This window comes from Sceloporus undulatus, chromosome 3 (genome assembly GCF_019175285.1).
Source record: "Sceloporus undulatus isolate JIND9_A2432 ecotype Alabama chromosome 3, SceUnd_v1.1, whole genome shotgun sequence".
NCBI classification, from domain to species: Eukaryota; Metazoa; Chordata; class Lepidosauria; order Squamata; family Phrynosomatidae; genus Sceloporus; species Sceloporus undulatus.
Window position 1 is genome coordinate 27,191,718 of NC_056524.1, and position 20,043 is coordinate 27,211,760.

Sequence of the window (20,043 nt, forward strand, 5' to 3'; positions counted from 1 at the left end):
TTATCATAAGAGACTAGTATGGAAATAAATTTAAGAGGTGAGTTCAAATTGTATTTTGGCCAGTCATCAGCCTTGGAAGTTTTTGACCTCCTTACGCAATAATAAAGAGGGCAAGTAATTCATGAGCAGAATAAACTTTTCAAGGCATCTATACAGAATTGGTCATAGTTCAGAGAGCTCGGCTTTCACGTAGTCTTGATTTCTAATGCCTCTTTTCATTAGAAAACTAGTAATTGAGGGGTATTGTAATATTGTGGTGGTGGTAGTAGTACTTCATCTAATTACTTGATAGTATGGATGTTGTTTTATTTAGTATGAAGCATATTAAATAAAACTTCCTATTATCATAAGAGACTAGTATGGAAATAAATTTAAGAGGTGAGTTCAAATTGTATTTTGGCCAGTCATCAGCCTTGGAAGTTTTTGACCTCCTTACGCAATAATAAAGAGGGCAAGTAATTCATGAGCAGAATAAACTTTTCAAGGCATCTATACAGAATTGGTCATAGTTCAGAGAGCTCGGCTTTCACGTAGTCTTGATTTCTAATGCCTCTTTTCATTAGAAAACTAGTAATTGAGGGGTATTGTAATATTGTGGTGGTGGTAGTAGTACTTCATCTAATTACTTGATAGTATGGATGTTGTTTTATTTAGTATGAAGCATATTAAATAAAACTTCCTAAATATGTTCTACAGATTGTCCTGAAGGTGCACATAGGAAAATGTCTTTCCCAAAAAAGCTGACACCATTTGGACCAAAAGCAGGTATGTAATTCTGGTGTTCAGTGGTAAGGCCTCAGCAGATTTCCTTGTAAAATGACAGCTCATGCTGCCAACTTCTTTCTTTTAGTCTCAAAGGTGCTACAAGATCTCTCCACATACTGATTCTACAAACTAACACAGCTATAACTTTGAGTTCTACATATATGTGTGAGATAGTTCAAAGAAGAAAAAAACATGCATGCATTTTCAAAATGAGCATCACTAAAAAATCTGTGCTTTTGGCAAATACATTTGTGTATTTGCACTAATATGCACACATTAGAAAAGGGATGCACAAAAATCTGCAGCAGTTTCTCAGCAGGAAAGGATTTTTCGTTTTTGGACTAATACGGAAATAAGATGGAACAAAAATTCTTACCAAAAGTTGAGAAAATCAGCAAGAAGGAAATTGGAAAGTGTATTTTCCTTCTATCTCCCTAAATAATGCAGAATTATCAGATCATGGATGTGGAGTACTAGTGGCCTCTGATGGTCTGTTTTGGGGACAAGAGCAGCATTTCAGATACAGTGGTGCCTCGGGTTACGAAAGTAATTCGTTCCGCGGCCGCTTTCGTAACCCGAAAAGCCTTCGTAAGCCGAAATGCCATAGGCGCTAATGGGGAAAAGCCGCGATTCCGTGTAAAATAGCGCCGAAAAGCACCAAAAGTTTTTTCGTAACCCGAAAAAACATTCGTAACCGGAACAATGTTTTCCAATGGGATTTTTTCGTATCCCGAAAATTTCGTAACCTGGGTATTTCGTATCCCGAGGTACCACTGTAGTTCCTTTACATTTGGCTAAACTGTGTCCAGCTAACACGGAAGCTGCTAGCAACTATTACGCATCTACTCCTCCTCGTAAGAATCGAGCAGGAGAGATTGGACAGCATGTACAAGCTGTGGTCCTAAACCACAGCATATTGTGATGTGTGAACCAGATGTGTGTTAAAAATCGTCATTTAGCAAAGAAAAAAAAAATCAAAATCATCCCTCTGTCTTTGCGTTTTTGACAATTCAAAGATACTTGTAATTTGAGTTGTATAAAGCAATCTTATTTTTCAATAGTGTGTGTAAAGATTACTTATTATGTCACTGTTTTCCATTTTTATACCCATGTTCTATCCTAACAGAATCTCCTGAATTAGTTGTTGTCAGCTATGTTCTAAATCCTTGCCATTTCTATGTTCGGAAAGTTTCACAAAAGAAAACTGCAGTTCGTTTGGAAAAAATCCTGAAGCAGTTTTGTAGTTATAAAAGTTCATCCCCTAGTGACGTTTTGGAACTCGGTAATAACAATATTCCTATTCTCTAATCAACCATATTTACATAATTTTGGCACTTTATTGCAGGAGTGGAAATACGTAGTTTTTGCTAAGGAATTAGAAAAGCAAATGGTCATAATTGAATTTGTATATTAAAAGCTGTTTGAAGGGTTTCCACTCATACTTTTATAAAATTAACATGCTGCTTTTTTTCTAGTTTTTGTATGTCTTTAGTAGAATGCTTCATAAATAGAATTCTAGAAGTGTAGGACCACTTCAGTAGCTGCTGAAGGCCTGGAATCTAAATCTAGGGGTTGTTCACTGTATTATAAACCGGTTTGCACACTGATTTAAAAGTGGGTCATTCACAATTGCATCAGGTTTTTGCAATCCAAATTGGGGTGGGCCCAGCACAAATTCCCCTTAACCCAGTTTTTTGGAAATGAGGATTTTAGAGGTTCTTTTTAAAAGAACAGGTTTTTTTTATGGTAGCTACCAATGGGAACTCAAAGTCAATTCCATTCGGAGCATCCTGCCGCCTCCACTCTCCCCCCACCACCGCTGCTCTTTCTCTTCCTCCTAACTCCTCTTCCTCTTTTCCCCACTGTCATGTCTGCCCTCTTTGTCTTACTCTCTTCTTCTTCCTCCCCTTCCTTTGCCCCCACCGCTGTATCCTCCTTCCTCTGCCCCCACTGCTGTGCCCTCCTTCCTTCTTTCCCTCCTCTACCCCCGCATCTGACGTCAGTCTGCCTTCTTCTTCTTCTTCCAGACTGGATGACCTTTGAGGGTCCCTCCCAGCTTTTCCTCTCTTGTGGTTGTTGAGGTTGGATGGGTCCACTCTCCTCTTTCTCCAACTTCCTCTCCTTGGGCTATAAATAGCTCGGCCCCCGCCTCGGAACAGCAGCAGAGCTATTAAACTTACCCACGTGGCAGATGGGAGGGAACCAGAGAAGGCAAGAGTGGAGGGCTGGGCTGGACAGGGCTGGGGGAAGGAAAGAAGGACACCTGCCTTCTCTGTGGGGTGCAAAGCAAGAGGAGTCGGTCTCTGCTGTGAGGGTGAGAAAAGGCAAGAAAGTGGGAAGACCCACCCCATCCCACTGCCCCATCTCCGGACCCTCCCCAGGTCGGTGGTTCCCCCTCAACAGGTTGGCATCACCTGGTATGAAAACTAGTGTCATCCCCTCTTCGTTGACCTCCTCCCATACCATCCCATACAGAATCCTTAGTAATGTTTATTTTTTCTCTCCTCTTCATCCCCCCCCTGCCAGAATTGAATCTCTCTGTGGCATTTTATCCCATTTCTGAGCATGAATGGCAATTGGGATAAAATGCCACGGAGAGATTCAATCGTGGCAAATTTATGGAAATAACCTGGTTTCCACGCTGGTTTATTTCCTAATGTGAATAGGACCTAAATCTAGTTGATGATCTCATCCAATGGCAGCTTGGTTATTCAGCATTTATGTAAATTCCATTGACTGAGTGATTTTATTCTTGCTGAGACTAACAATTGGATTTAGGCCTGCCTAAATTAGATCCTCATTTCCTTTTCCAGAAAGACTTGTATTAGTTGTTCTTTGACTACAGAACTAATGGGAATAATACTTGGAAATTAAACTTGTTTTTAAGTAATGAAGACTGAATGTGTCATCTCAACTGTTATGTAAATGTCATTTTCACAAGAATACTTTGGGGTTATAATGAAATTTATTTTAATATAGGTACTAAAATTTTCGTTGAAAGCAAACAACATAGAACATGGTGTCGTGCAGAAATAATTGAACTACTTCCACTGCAGAATACAAATGAGGGAAAACCCTGTGGTCCAACTAAGTACAAAATTTGTGATATTGCAATGATGAAAGTATTCCTTACAGACTTTGGGCATCCAGAAGCTTTAGTTGTTTCAAGGTAAGAACAGATGTATTACTATTTTTAGTTGCATAAATTATTTGCTGTGTTGATGGTTACTGACAGTTATAAGATAAGATGTACATTAAGGAAAGCTTAAGAAGTAAAGAGCAGAGTAAGGAGGCATATCTTGAGTTTTTAAGTCATTAAACGTATTGAGTTGTTTGACATACTTAGACATACTATTTATACACATAACTTGTGACCCTCCATGCCCTTAATCTTCCGTTATACATATATGTTAATGTGAATTGGACTGTCCAGGTAGGCCTTAATCATGTGATGCTTCTATACGTTTCTTTAGAAGTTATGCATTGTCCTGTGCCACATAGAAAGTAATTCCCGTTAGTAATTAAAATGTATCTATTTTTCCTCAATCTAAAACAGGGGTCAGCAACCTATGGCCCACAGGCCGGATCCGGCCTGGCGAGGCCTTGGGACCGGCCACAGCCCAGTCCTGCTGCTGATTGCCGCCCCTGTGGCAGCTTCTGCGCCGCTCCGGGCGCCATTTTGAGTTCAGCCCCCTAGTTGTTGAGGGACAGCAACCCGGCCCACGGCTCAAAAAGGTTGCCTACCCCTGATCTAAAAGATGAGGAAGGAGCAATGCACCAGCTGCCCAATCAAATACAGTAAATTAAAAGATCCTTTAAAAAATACATTGGCAGGAAAGTTAAAATGCTAGATACTTCATATGATATTTCTCTGAGAAAACGTATGGATCTGGTACCTACCTAGAGGTTTGCTTGATGTGTTCTAGAACTGTGTAGCTTTCATCAACAGGCCTACCTTGACTCCTCCAGCATACATGCCAAAATGTACTCACTGCAGTTTTTGTCTGCTACATAAGCATCACGATCTGATGAAATGTTTTGAGGGAATGGTAAATAGGTCGTAATTCCTTCATTTCATCTTTTCAGTCTTCAGCAGTATTTGTTTTCAGGTTTTTCAGCAGAATGTACTATCGTTCCCTGTATGGCATCCAAAGCCCTCTTTAAACAGTGCATCTCCAGTGGGGTAAGAATTATGCCCTCGGGGCATTCTTTTACTCTGCAGGGAGGCTCTGAGCATTTCTTCAAAGAATGCAACAGTTAAAACACTATCAAATGATATTAAAACATCAGTTCAAAATACACTCATCTCTCCATATTTGCGGATTTGATACTTGCAGATTTGATTATTCACGGATTTGATTAATATGTTCTCTCTAGGAATATCTAGGTCCTCCAGTGCAACTCTGTGGTCAAGTTTAACTAAAAGTTACACTGAAAGATCTAGAGATTCGTAGAGAGAATACTCTACTAGGCATTTGTAGCTCCTCCAGTGCAGTTTTATGGTCAGTATCTGTTGGACGTTGACCAGAGAGTTGAACTGGAGGACCTAGAGATTCCTAAAGAGGTGTAATCTCAGGTAAAAACATGGTGCTTTTATTTGTGGTTTTTCCATATTCACAGGGGTCTTGTGCCCCTAACCCTAGCGAATATGGACAGGTGTAGTATAAAATTATTTAACACATCCACTTAAGTGTAAAAGTGCAGTATATATGCCATATTAAAATATTCTTCTGCACAAGCATCATCCAGTCCCTGCTATGCATGAATGCCACAATCAAAGCACCCCAACAGATGGCCATCTAGCCTCTGTTTATAAACCTCCAGAAAAGGAGACTCCACCACACTCCGAGGCAGTGTGTTCCATTATCAAACATCTTTGTCAGGCGTTTCCTAATGTTCAAGTGGAATTGCTTTTCCTGTAGCTTGAATCCATTGCTCCATGAGCAGTGGAAAACAGGCTTCTTCTTTGAGGTTTCTGTGAATCACACAAATGGGTTTTCCTGTGCTTGCCCAGAGATATTTGGAACCTTACAGAATCGCTAGGGAAGACTGTTTTGGTGGTAGCTCTGACCACCCTATTTATACTCCTTGTATTCCCTCTCTTTTCCCTCAGTTCCTTTTTGTCTGCCACGCTAGCAGCATTGAAGAAACTTCTTCTTGAAATCGTTCTCCATTTGTATATGATAATGTTTGTAATGGTTTTTGAATCAGTTTTTGGCTTGACTGTCAGCTTTTCTCATCGAATCGAAATTTGACTTTGGCGTAGAGTTTTCTGGCTTTGACTTGGTTTGACCTCAATTATTCCCAGCCTCACAATTCGGAGTTTTGTTGGTATTGTTGGATTTGACCTCAGATAGTTGACAACGTTTATCTCTGTCGGCATGCATGGCTTCCCAGTCCATATCTTTCAAATGATGTGAGTGAGGAATGTGAGGTTAAAATACCCTGGCAAGACAAGCACTCCAGTTGCTTGCTCTGCCTTGGCATGCAGGCCTCTGTTCATTGCAGGGCCTTTACTCCTCAGTCTCATAAAAATCATTTTTCTTGTCTCCACTCGATCCTGTATGAGAAGGCCTTGCAGCCACCTGCACTGCCGATGGCTACTGTCTTGGTCCCACCAAAATCTCTGCCTTAAAAAGAGGCTGTCGACAATGGAATAGGATTCATTGTAAGGATTCTACTCACCCGAGTCCTCAACCAAATGCCAACTTGAATCCGATCGGAAGCTCTCATTCAAGCCTCATGAGTCTGAGGATGTCCCTGCAAAAGAGTGGAAATCCTCGTTTGAATGATACCTAGTGAGTCCCAAGAATCTAAGAAAGCCAGTGAAGAAGAGAAAGCACAAACATTCTTTCTTTTACCCTTCTACTAAGAGGGCTACCATGTCAGAAGCTTGATCCTCTGACAAGGCCTTCTCACCTACACCCTCTGTCGAAATGGTCAATGCTCAGGCAGCTTTGTTTGCTGAAGGCAGCTTGGTGGACTCTCCCATGAGACAAACCGAACGGTCTCCTTCTCCAAGGCCTACTTCTCCTTGTTTGTCTACATCAGTACTTCTCAAATAGTGGGGTGCGAGGCTCCGTAAGGATACAGTACTTATAACAATTTTATAGACAAATGATAATACCTGGCCCAGAGGGACCTAGAAACTGTTGTACATGCTCTGGTAACCTCGAGACTGGATTTCTGCAATGTACTCTACATGGGGCAACCCTTATACCAAACCCGGAAGCTTCAAATGGTACAGAACATGGCAGCCAGGCTGGTCACTGGCGTTTCCAGGGCCAGCCATATAACACCTGTGCTGAAAGATCTCCATTGGCTGCCCATCCGCTTCCGGGCTCAATATAAGGCGTTGGTAATTACCTATAAAGCCCTAAATGGCTTGGGCCCAGGATTCCTGAAGGACCGTCTCTCTCCGTACATTCCGCCTCGCACCCTCAGAACGTCTGGGCAGCATTTACTGAAGGTACCTGGGGCTAGATTATCCTCCACCACACGGAGGACATTTTCCACGGCTGCCCCAGTCCTTTGGAATACGCTGCCCACTGAGCTCCGCTCGACTACCACCCTGGCCCAGTTCAGGAAGGACCTGAAAACCTTCCTGTTCCAACAGGCATTCCCCGATTAAAATCCTGTGGGCCTCCCTCCTCTTCCGTGGCCAAGAGGTTGGGCTATGGGGCTTTTTTGCCTGTTATTTTTATTGTTTGAATGGAGGGCTGATGTATTTGTATTTTAATGTTTTATGTATTGTTGTTTTTAAACTTGTTGTAAGCCGCCCTGATCGCAGGAAGGAGTGGGATAGAAATAAAAACTTTATTTTATTTATTATTTTTATAATATTTACAGTTGTGCGGGGGGCGCGAAATGTTTTCTTCTTCCTAGGGGGGGAATGACAGAAAATAATTGAGAAGCACTGGTCTACATCGACTCTCTTGCCCTGTGTTCAAGTGAGTGATCATCTCATGGTGTCCCCAGTATATCAACCCGACTATCAGTCTGAGTTCGGTACTGAGCTGGTCTCAGTACCAATCCTAGACATAAACCCAATCTTTGATCCTGTGCTGGTGTCAACCCACGACCAACATCAGATCCAACAAGATACAGACTGAATACAGTTCTCTCCAGAATCTCTTTCCCAGGCGGATGACCTTGTTTTTGACTGAGAGACAGGCTGTTACATGCCTATTGAACCTGCGTCTTTGAAGGTCCTAGGGGCCCTCGGGGATGTCCTACGGGCTCGGTTATTCTACGGTCAGCTCCATCTTCCAGACTTTGTCCATCTGCACCCCATGGTCTAATTTTTTTCCTCTTATTCTCCATTAATATTTTATAAATTTTACTAGTTATACCTTTCATATTTTCATTTTCCTCCATTTCTTTCCCTTTCTGGATTATTTATTCAAATTGTCTATATTTTCCCCTTTCTATATTTTTTTCTTCCAATTTTTAAACCATTGTTCCTTTGCATAAAATGTAACTAGGATATATTTATTCCCCTTTTTCTTTTATATTTTCTTTTCCTATTTTTAGCTCCATCCAATTTTCTATTTTATCTATTTTCCTTTCCTTTAATTCCTTATCTAATAAATCTCATAATTTTTTTGGAAATGATTTTTCCATTATTATTGGTGTTATCATTGAATTTTCATTCATTAATTTTTTTTATACTTATTCCATATATCTAATATACTTGTTCATAAATGGGCTTTCAATTTCTTTCTTTCCTACTAATTTCTTCAAAAAAATTTCTCTATTTTCATATCTATTTCTTTTTTCCCCATTTCTAACCAATCCAAATCTGGTACATCCAACATACATATCTTAAGTGGTTGGCTTCATAATATCTCTTTATATTAGAGAGGCCTAACCCTCCCTTTTTCTGGGATTCATACCAAAATTGTTTATTTAATCTACCTGTACTTCTTTTTCCTCCAATATACATTTATTGTTGCCATTTACTTAATTCTACCTCTGATATTTTAATTGGTATCATTCTGAATAAAAAAATTAATTTTGTTAAAATTTTCATTTTAACTAATGCTATTCTTCCAAACCATGATAATTTAATTTTCTTATATTCTACTAATTTTTTTCAACTTCTTTCCATAGTAATATTAAATTTTTCCCTTCCATTTTTTAAGTCTTTTGTTATATTAATTCCAAAGTATTTTCTGTTACTTTTTATACTTAGCCCTAACTCTTTTTGTTTCATGAATTCCAATTCTTTTTTGTATAATTAAATAACATCATTTCTGATTTATTCAAGTTAATTTGAAGTCCCATTACCTCTCCAAATAGATTCAAATTTTCTTTAATTTTTCCTATTTTGTTCTTTAAATCTTTAATAGTTAATAACTGATTTTATGGGATTTTTCCCAATCCTATTCCTGCTACACAAATACCTTTCCTTATAACATTTCCTAGCATTTCTATAACCATTGCGAATAATATTGGTGACAGCAGGCATCCTTGTCTTGTACCTCTCGTTACTTTTATTTCTTTTGTAATTCAATCATTAACTATTACTTTTATTGAGTTATTACAATATAATTGAACTATTGACCCCCTTATTTTTTTCTCCCATTCCAAACTTTTTCATAATTAATGATTGATTAACGATATAGGTCTATATGACCTTGGATCAGTTAAATATTTATCTGTTTTGGGTATTAATATTACTAATGATTGATACCATGATGCTGGAATTTTCATTTATTATTCCATTATATAATTCTAACAACTTTGGAATTAATATCTTTTCAAACACTTTATAATATTCATGTCCCAAACTGTCCATTCCTGGAGTTTTCCCATTTTTTAATTTTCTAATTACCTCTGTTATCTCTGCCTTTTCAATGGGTTGTTCCAGTAGTTCTTTATCTTCCTCCTTTATTGTTTGTCCCCAATTTTCTTCTACATAATTTTCTGTTTTATCTAATGGGTTTTTTTCCTGCTTGATAGAGATCTTTATAAAATTCTTCAAAAATCTTTATTTTTTCTTTCATCAATGTACACATCGTCCCAGATCTATCCCTCACTATATTTATCATACTTTCCATTTTCTTTTTCTGTGTGGACCTGACTAGCATTTTTTTTTTAGTTTTTATTACTATATTCAAAATATTCCCTTCTTAAATAAATCAAATTTTCTTGTACTTCATCTATTGCAATTCTTCCCTGCTTATCTCTATTAACTAAATATTTTTTCTCTAATTGTTCTATATCTATTTCTAATTTCTTTTTTCTTTCTTCTTGTCTTTTCTTAAGGTTATATGATTCTTTTATACATATTCCTCTTGTTACTGCCTTTGTAGTATCCCATAACAAACCTTTTCTCACATCTTTATCACTTATATCCCATGTTGCTTGCCATTCCTTTCCAATGTTATGTGCTATATCCTTATAATTCAATATCTTGGTATTTAGCCCCCACCTCTTTATTTGTTCATAATCTTTCTTAATAAAAATTTCTACATTCACCAAAGCATGGTCCGTTACCTTTATATTTGATATTTCCGCGTTTAAAACTTTATCATATTTTTGAAACAAAATGGCTCCAATTTGTGCCACCCATATCCCCTAGCCTATTCCCCCCTTTCTTTCCCCCTCCCTTCCATGTCCCATTTTCCTCTCCATTTCTTCCTGCTAGAGCAGTTTGCTCTAGCCATGGTTGCCGAAGCTACCCCTGTGGGTCCTCCCCCTTTTTGATAAGCTCCTGGATGAAGACTGATGCTTGGGTCAGGCCTTACAAGCTGAAGTCCTTCGGAGCCCAGCAGATCAACTCTGCTTGTAACTTGGCTGATTGTGCAGCGAAGGTACTATCGGGATCAGTGGCCCTATGACAACACACTTGGCACTGAGCCTCAGACCTCTCCAATCAGGCCCAGGTGGCCATTGAGGACATGCCCTTTGATGATTCTGGTCTCTTCAACAAAGAGACAGTTGAGAAGTTGAACTTCAAACATAAGATAAAGCCCATGGCTAGGAAGTACAGCATGTCAACAGCCTCACCATGCTTTGGTCTGTGTCGAAGGTGGGGCTGGCAGAATCCAAACTATGGCCAAACAAAGTCCTACAGTCCACCGAGACAGAGGAGACTGTGGCGGGATACAGACCGCCCCTTTGCACCCCATATTGGGACCAGGGCAGCTACAGCGGCAACCCAGAGGCCCCAATCCAGTGCTTTTCAGGACCAGGAGGAAGCGGCAAAATGCCGCTTCTCCCTGGTCCAGAAAAGGGGTGTCCTTGGGGCTTCATGCCCCAGGACACCCTGAGAGCTGCAGCCAGAGGAGAAAGGGGCACCTCTTTCTCCCTGGTGCCATTCCTGTGGCAATCTAGTTCCCGCGGGAATGAAGCGCCCTCCGGGAAAGAACTCAAGTTCAGAGCTCCTTCCGGCGCCACTGTTAGGCTGCCAGAAACGGCCTGACTCGGCACAAACACATCACGCCTGCGCTGCACTGTTTGGACATGTCATAATGGCGGTGCCCATGTATACAGGGCGCCCCCATTATACTGCCATAGCTATGTGTTAGGGTTGCAGGGCCTCTGTAAAGGATGCCCTGAGACAGCCCTAGCATATATCCAGTCTGGCGCAAAGCGCCGGTCTGGATAGGGCCAAAGCTTCCCTTCAGTCTTCCTCCTTCTCCGGCAGGCGCAATACCACTCAACCTCGATTCCAACCATCTTTTAAGAGGAAGGATGACCAAGGTAAAATGCGCCTGTGACTTTTCCCTCTGTTCACTTCTTTCCTTCACATCCTAGATTGATCCACTATGTTGATGCATGGTCCTCTATAACATTGGAGTGATACATTCCTGCAATTGGCACAGGAGAATTTTTGCCCAGTCGGTGCAAATCACTCTAGGCCATATGACCTCCACCAGTTCTGTTACTACTTGGTCCCAGCTTCAGTTACAATCTCAAGCATTGAGACATGACATTGGACTGGTGGCTGGACTATGCCTCACCCTCACTCCTTGATGTAGAGTTGAGGAGCTCACTTGGAAGGTCTCATGGTGAAGGAAAAAAGGTCCTCCGAGGAAAAGCTTCTTCACATCAAGACTCTAAAAATGTTGGCAGTGGGAAAAGACTTGAGGTCTTTCGAATACCATCTTTGAAACCCAATGGTGTTGCTGCTTATAGACAACAACATCATGTACTACCTCAACAAGCAAGGCAGCACAAGGTCCCAGATATTGCTCGACCTCACCCTTCGGATCTGGGAGTGGTACATCTCAAGGTACAGTGGTACCTCGGGATACGAAATACCCAGGTTACGAATTTTTCAGGATACGAATAAATCCCATAGGGATTTATTGTTTCGGGTTACGAAAGTTTTTTCGGGTTACGAAAAAACTCCGGCGCTGTTTTAAATGGAGCCGCGGCAGAGCCGCGGCTTTTTTCCCCATTAGCGCCTATGGGTTTTCGGCTTACGAAGGCTTTTCGGGTTACGAACGGTGCCGCGGAACGAATTATTTTCGTAACCCGAGGCACCACTGTACATTGCTCTGTAAACAGGCCATCTACTGGGCAAAGAAAACAAACTGGCCCAGCGGATTTGTGTCACCAATATATGCTCCATCACAAGGTGATACAAAGACTGTTCCGCCATTTGGGCTGTCCACAGTTCAGTCTGTTGTCAACCCATTTGAACGGTCAGCATCTACAGTTTTGCTCGAGAAACAGGATTCGAGACTCTCAAGGTGATGCCCTCGAGCGAACAGAACATCTGCTATAAGCCTTCCCTCCATTCCCAGTCATCACCAGGGTTGTGCCAAAGATGAGACGGGACAGGTTGGATGCCATCTTGATGTTTGGTGGCTGAGGCAACTGTGGTTTGTGCCTCTCCTGCGGCTAGCCCACTGGAGAGCACTTCCGGCTTCCCTTGCGTCCAAACCTCCTCACCGTACACAATGGTTGGGTTCAACATCCAGACCTGGAGACCCTTCACCTCATCACTTGGCAGGTTCGACCATGCCTTCCTTGTCCAAATCTGTGCACAATGTCATTTGAGTGGCTCATAAGCCATCGACACAGCAGTCTTACCTTCTGAAATGGACTAAATTTTTGGCATTCTTAGCCAATAGGAAACCCTCTCAGGTTCGTGTTCCACACATTTCAGATTTTCTTATGTCTCTAGCAGAAGCTGGACTTTCCATTTCCTCCTTAAAGTGTTACGTGGCAGCCATCTGTGCTTACTGCCAGTTTGATGGTCACCCATCTTTCTTTCAATATCTTTCGATCAAAAAATTTCTCAGAGGATTTGTTAACCTCCATCCTCAGTACCAACGCCAGCTTGGAGTCTTGAATTTGGTCCTCTCGCAACTTTCCAAGCAGCCCTTCGAAACCATGGCTACAGCTGATATTAGGCTTCTTACATGGAAGACTGCCTTCCTTGTTGCCATCACCTTAGCTCACCGTGCTTGTGAACTTTGTGCGCTCTGAGTGGATCAGCCTTACTTTCATTTCCATAAAATTGTTCTATGCCCAGACATAGAGTATCTTTGTTCCATCTGACCCAAGCTACCTTGGCTCCAAATTCAAGCACCAGTACTGAGTGCTTTCTGCATTCACTTGACATCCAGTGAGTGCTCGTATTCTGTGTTGATGGGACTTCAGATTCAAGACAATCCAAGAGACTGTGTTTGCTACTCGGATTCAAAACTCAGACTCCCTATCACAGCTCAGCAGTTTTCAAAATGGGTGACTGTTTCTATTCATCTACTAGTCATCTTCCGGCCTGCGAGGGAGTTGACCAGGCAGGCCCAGCTCCATCAGGGCTAGCCTGAAGAAAGAGGCTCCTCCCTCCATAACTGTCATCCTCTGGCCTGCGAGGGAGTGACCAGGCAGGCCCAGCTCTATCAGGGCTTCTCTAAAGAAAGAGACTCCTCCCTCCATAACTGTCATCTTCCAGCCTGCGAGAGAGTGAACAGGCTGGCCTAGCTCTATTAGGGCTAGCCTGAAGAAGAAGAGCCCTCCCCCCAGTCCATCTGCATTGGTCCAGGCCTCAGAGAGAGAAGAACCACTGAACCTCATCCCCTTTCCCACCACCATTCCCTTCTCCTTTTGTGTCCTGTCTTTTAGATTGTAAGCCTGAGGGCAGAGAACCGTCTAATTAAAAATAATAATTGTAAGCCGCTCTGATAGCCATTAGGGCTGATGGGCGGGGTATAAGTACCATAAATAAATAATAAATCTAGCTACTAACTTTCAAGGAAGACTCCTTCTGCCTGGATTTGAGCACACTCTACCAGGACAGTAGCGGCATCCTCTGCTTTTCTCACCCTAGAGGACATCTGTAAAGTTGCAGTCTGGTTCCAGCCATTGACTGGAATGGTGCAGCTTTTGGAAGGCAATGTTGCTTTCTACTTGCGTGTTTAATAAAAACATAATTTGGTTTACTATTCATGGTGCTTAGTGTCATGACAGTCCCTCCTCCCGGGACTACAGCTTGCTAGTCTAACCTATTTGTGTGATTCACAGAGACCACAACGAAGGACAGGTTGCTTACCTGTAACTGTAGTTCTTTGAGTGGTCGTCTGTGAATTCACACAAACCTGTCCATCCTCTTCCCAGGTTGTGTTCTGCACATTTCCTTCATTATGCTACTATGTGGCGTCCAATTGGAACTGAGGTAAAAGAGCATGAATGCTAGGGGTATCTATAGGGTGGGCAGAGCTACCACCAAAAAGTTTTCCTTAGCAATTTGAGAAGGTTGTGAATGTCCCTGCGTGGGTGCAGGAAAACCCATTTTTATGAATTCACAGATGACTTCTCAAAGAACTACTGCTACAGGTAAGTAACCTGTCGTTCCTCCATCCTCAATATGACATTCCTTCAAATATTTAAACATGGCTAATGTCAAGCGTTAAAGGCTAAACATACCCAGTTCCCTTCTCATAGGGCATGGTTTCCAGACCTTACCATTTTGGTCACCCTTCCTCTGGACACGCTCCAGCTTGTCAATATCCCTTTTGAATTGTGGTGCCCAGAGCTGGATACCGTATTCCAGGTGAGGTCTGCTCAAAGCAGAATAGAGTGGTATTATTACTTCCCGTGGTCTGGACCAGTGCCCAAACTTAGTGGCGTTCCTGCACTGGGTGTCACCTGTTCTTAGAGGGGTGGGGCTTCTCAAAAACCCAAGACACACTCTTTCAGCCTCAGGCTAGCAATAGCAAGACCCCTTCTGATGAAACTAACCAAGAAAACTCCATGATAGTTTCACCTTAGGGTTGCCATAAGTCAGAAACGATTTGAAGGCACCACGCACACAAGCAACACTCTCTCAGCCTCAGAGAATGGCAGTGGATATTTCCCCTTTGACGAAGCTTGCTTCATGATAGTTTCACCTAAGGGTCGCCAGGAATGACTTGAAGGCACACACACACGCATGCACACCCAAGCCATACTCTCAACCTCAGACAGCAATGGCAAACCCTCTCTGAAGAAACTTGCCAAAAAAACTCCATGATAGTTTTACCTTAGTCTCCAGGAATTACTTGAAGGCACACAGCACACACAGAAGCCACACTCTCTCAGCCTTAGAGGACAGCAATGGCAAACACACTGAAGAAACTTTTCAAAAAAACATCTCCATGATAGTTTCACCTTAAGGTCAACATAAGTCGGACTTTTTCTTTACACATCCCCAAACAGACTCTTTTAAAAAAAAATTCTCCTTATTGAAATTTATTTTGTTAAGTTTGACCCAACTCTCTGATTTCTTAAGGTCATTATGAGTTCTGATCCTGTCTTCTGGGGCATTAGCTAATATTATTTATTTATTTATTTATTTATTGTTATCTGCAAATTTGATAAGCATTCCCTCTATTCTTTCGTCCAAGTCATTGATAAAGATGTTGAATAGCACTGGGCTCAGGACGTAACTGTGGCACCCACTGGTTACTTCTCTCCAAGATGAAGAGGAGCCTTTGCTGAGCACCCTTTGGGTTCAGCCGGTCACCAAATTACAAATGCACCTAACAGCTGCATTGTCTAACCCACATTTTATTTGCTTGTTTGCAAGAATATCATGGAAGACCTTGTCAAAGGCCTAACTGAAATCAAGGTGCAATATATCTGCAGCAAAAGGAGATAAGATTAATCTGACATGACTTGGTTTTGACAAACCGATGTTTACTTTTAGTGATCATGGCATTCTACTTGCACCTTATCCAAAAAGGTTCCCAAATAGGTAATCCAACAGTCCTGTTTGATATGTAGTGGGAAACATGGGCAGTTAATTTAGTAAGTATTCAATGATCACACAAGGAGGAAGAATGGTTTCTAGCAGGGTGTCTCAGTTAAATTAGATGGTTAACTACTTTTATATTTTAAAAAAGTTTCTCAAACTTCCTTAATAAATCATGTTTAATATATTGTCTCTTTCTTCCATCAGAGTACCTGATGAAGTTGCTGTGAATATAGAACAAGTCACTTTAGAATATACAGTAATTGAAGATTTATGTTTGGTTGTAAGGAAACCTGATTTATTTACTGATGCACAACTGAATGATATAAATAAGTTAGCATTGCAGTGTTCCTTGAAGGACATCGTTCCCAGACATTCAGTGAGTAAGAATTCTATTCAATGGCTTTATTTATTTTTAGGGGAATTTACCATCTCGTAATAAAACAAATTTGTTTCTTCCATTTTCTTAAATTTAGTAAAGTTTATCCTGATCTAGTAATTTCAGGTATTATATTAATAGGGACTTTCTGCAATTTCTTTAAAGTTTCCATCTCTGCTTTGCAATCTCCGTTCCCATAATGCAACTGCGCATAAAATCCACTCAGAAGAATTGAATTTATGCCTAAGTAATGTTGGCCTATTTTAGAGGAAATTGCATGTTTGAATTGGCAAGCCATGGTTTGCTGTGAGTTCAGAATCAGAAATTTAGGGGCTTGAAGTGAATTTGTAGACCATGGGCTATGTTATTATTGGATAGTTTCAAATGGTAGACAATCCATAGCTGTGGTCATTGTTTGTCTGATGACTGTTGCACCAAATTGGTAGGAGTGAAAATTTGAAATAAGAGTTTTGAGAATCTGGGAAATGAATGCAGACAAGCAACGCTAGTGGCTTGTGTTCATATAACTTATTATTTTATATCACTCTTGAACTGAGTTTTTCTTTTTCTTTCAAAGTTTATATGATCGCAGATTACACACTTATGATCTGTCTTAAAGTTGTGAAGAAAAATCTGTTATCTCTTCAAAAAGTTCCTTCTCCTTGTATACTTTTTTTCTGGCCTCTACAAGTTAATTCTTAAGGAGAATGAATTAAGGAGAACTATGTATATTCTATGTTCTTGATGGCAGTGCATTTTGGAGTGGCTGGCCAGTTCAACTCTTCTATACAGTCCATTCTTTTGAAATGAGTTTGTATCCCAAATGTCAAGGATTCATTGTCCAAAGTTTAAACAACCCCAACAATGCAACAAAGTTAATAGACCCAAGAGATGGAGATAAAGAATGGATTTGTAAAAAGAAGTGGCTTTTTTGGATGTTTTTATTATACTTCCTCTTCTATATTGTTAGTTTCCTAGTCACGAGTCTTAAGAAATGGCTGTGAATGTAAAGAAAACAGGGTTTTCTATGTAATGCAATATCTCCTTGTTGTTTTGAGGCTTTCTGTGCCATAGTCAGGTACTTTAAATTAGTCTGCAAGTACTTCTTCCCTCTCCTCTTCTACACTATTTGAAATTGTTGAGATTCTGAATTGAGCTAATTGATTTCTTTTTTTTAAACCACAACAGACTGAAGGTTGGGAGAAAAGAGCAAGGACAGAATTTCTAAGAATGGTAAATAACAAAGCTGTTTTAATGAAAGTGTTCAGAGAAGAAGGTGGTGTGCTTATTGTAGATCTGATGAAACCTGCAGCAAGCAAGATAAGTAGTGACATGCCAGTATCCCTCAGAGATGCTTTGGTTTTTTTGGATTTAGCAAGGTATGTGTAGCTAAGAATCATTGATTTTTAATAAATTAACAAATGCAGTTATCCTAAACGTGTTTAAAATTAAATGCTGTAGAGTTAACAGTGACATGCTTCAAGTAAATATGACATTATAGTTATTGATTTTATTTATACCATGGCATTTTCCCCAGACTGGGATTTGGCAGTTTACTGATTAAAATTAATGCAATAATATAGTCCATTGGTTAATTCTGGACTCATTTGTCACTAGATTTCGCTATGAACTTTCTGATCGGTGTGAAAATACTGAACCACTGCAGTACTGTCTGCCTATGATACCACAAGAAAATTCATCATTTCCTGTTGTTGTTAGTTATATCAATAATCCTGGTGACTTTTACATTCAAGAGGTAAGCGCATGCGTGTGTGTGTATGTATGTATGTGTGTGTGTATGTATATATATATATATATATATATATATATATTTAATACCACCATTTGATTAAGGTGCTTTCTGAAAAGTTTGTACCTCTTTTTGAAATGTATAGAGATAACTGCATTTTGAAAAGGGAGGTGTATGCCTGACAATTTCTGACAATGCAGATCATTGTAGATTGATAAAGTGCATTTCCTCACATTCATTTCTGGTATAATACTTGCTTTCAATTCTGGTAAATAAAGTGATTATCAGTGGTTATCATTATCATCATTATCAATTATGTCCTTGGAAGAATTTGGATTGTCATTTAGCCAAAACAGCATAATCCATACACAAGGGCGGGGGGGGGGGGGCTGAATATGTGTAGCTATAGAATAGCTAACGGGTAGGTGTACAAAAATTGAGGTGGAATGGAATAGAATTGGGCAGTGATTCCCAAACTTTTTTCCTCCAAGTATTTTGGAGTCCATCCCCAAAAGTCGTAGCCAGCTTGGCCAGCAGTCAGGAATTCTTGGAGCTGACATCCAAAATATCTGGAGGATCAACTTTTGGAGCTACTGGAATAGTATTGTTAAGAAGGCATAGTGATTAGAAACATGAACAGAAGCACTCTGCATAGCATGGTTTTGTTGAAGGTCCTACTTATCTAACCTAAATGTGAAGGGTTTGCTTTCTTGAATTTTTCTGACATGCTTCTTTCTGGGTTAAAAAAAAAGAGCAACATTTTGGGGTGAAATAGACAGGCCAGTTGGGTACGCTGCAGCAGCCACACGTCCATGGCCCCAATCCATCCCGGAGCCACAGTTCCTAAGCAGCCTCTGAAAAGGAGAGTTTTTTTCCTTCCAGCACGCCTTTTTTCGGTTGGGGCAGCTTGAGGGGGGATGCATCATTTGATTGCCACACCCTCAAGCCACCCAAAAGCAGGGGGAGTTGCCTGTCTGTTTTGGGACATTAGTGGCCATCTGTAGTTATCTTTCCTAACGGCACCCTTTATCAAATATTTTTTCACATCCGTCTTTTGCACACTGCAACCTGACTTTAATGCTACATGCTAAATTTTTGTTTCATGGTACTTTCTTCCATATCCTCTGTCAAATGTACAATAGAAATCGTTTAGGTGTGAAATGTATTACTTGGTTAACATGCTAATTCTTAATTACCATATATACTCGTGTACAAATCGACCACATGTATAATTCGAGGGCAGGTTTGGGAGCCAAAATTATGGATTTTAATATGACTTGTGGATAAGTCGAGGGTGCGGCCACTACTGCTGCATCCCCTCTGCTTCATTTGTCTCTTGGCACTCCTTCGCGTGGAGGTGTTATAGTTGCTACTGTAGAGAGGCCCCATTGCTCTCCTTGGCTCTTGGTGCTCCATGAGGGCAAGCACAAAAGAGCCATCACGGCTGCCACATCCCCACTGTTCTCTCTCTCTCTCTCCCCCTTCTGTCTTTTGACTCTCCATTTGGGCAATCTTGCTCAAGGAGCTGCTCTTCTCTTATTTTAGAGAGGAAAGAGTTTGAAGGGAGGCTCCCTCTCATTTCGGGTTCTCTAGCTCCAGTGTTTGATTTCTTCCCTTTTAAAAACAGCAGACCATTTCCCCCCAGTTCCTGCTTCAGGGCTGCAGCAAGTGTTTACTTTCTGCCCCTTGAAAAACAGACCCTTTCTTCCTCTCCTTTCCTGAAGCAGTTGATCTGTTAAAATCAGCAAAGCTGGCTTCTCCCAGCCTTGGCTTGAGAAAAGGGGGAGGAGGGAAAGGTCTCTATTCACTTAAACTGAGGCTGGATGGCCATCTCTCAGGGTGCTTTGATTGTGAGTTCCTGCATGGCAGGGGGTTGGACTGGATGGCCATTGTGGTCTCTTTCAGCTCTATGATTTGCACTGTTTTTGAAGGGGAAGAAATACATAATACTGGCTC

General features: G+C 40.9%; 1 protein-coding gene across 4 annotated transcripts in view; it reads left to right on the forward strand.

Annotated features, from left to right (window-relative positions):
• RNF17 (ring finger protein 17) overlaps positions 1–20,043 on the forward strand; it is a 111,728-nt gene that overhangs the window by 17,098 nt on the left and 74,587 nt on the right. For all 4 annotated transcript variants that reach the window (XM_042461114.1, XM_042461115.1, XM_042461117.1 and 1 more), the window contains exons 11-16: positions 697–765; positions 1,892–2,047; positions 3,745–3,934; positions 16,166–16,337; positions 17,526–17,716; positions 17,955–18,093. In XM_042461114.1, the coding sequence (XP_042317048.1) occupies positions 697–765; positions 1,892–2,047; positions 3,745–3,934; positions 16,166–16,337; positions 17,526–17,716; positions 17,955–18,093 (917 nt within the window). The remainder of the gene's footprint in view (positions 1–696; positions 766–1,891; positions 2,048–3,744; positions 3,935–16,165; positions 16,338–17,525; positions 17,717–17,954; positions 18,094–20,043) is intronic.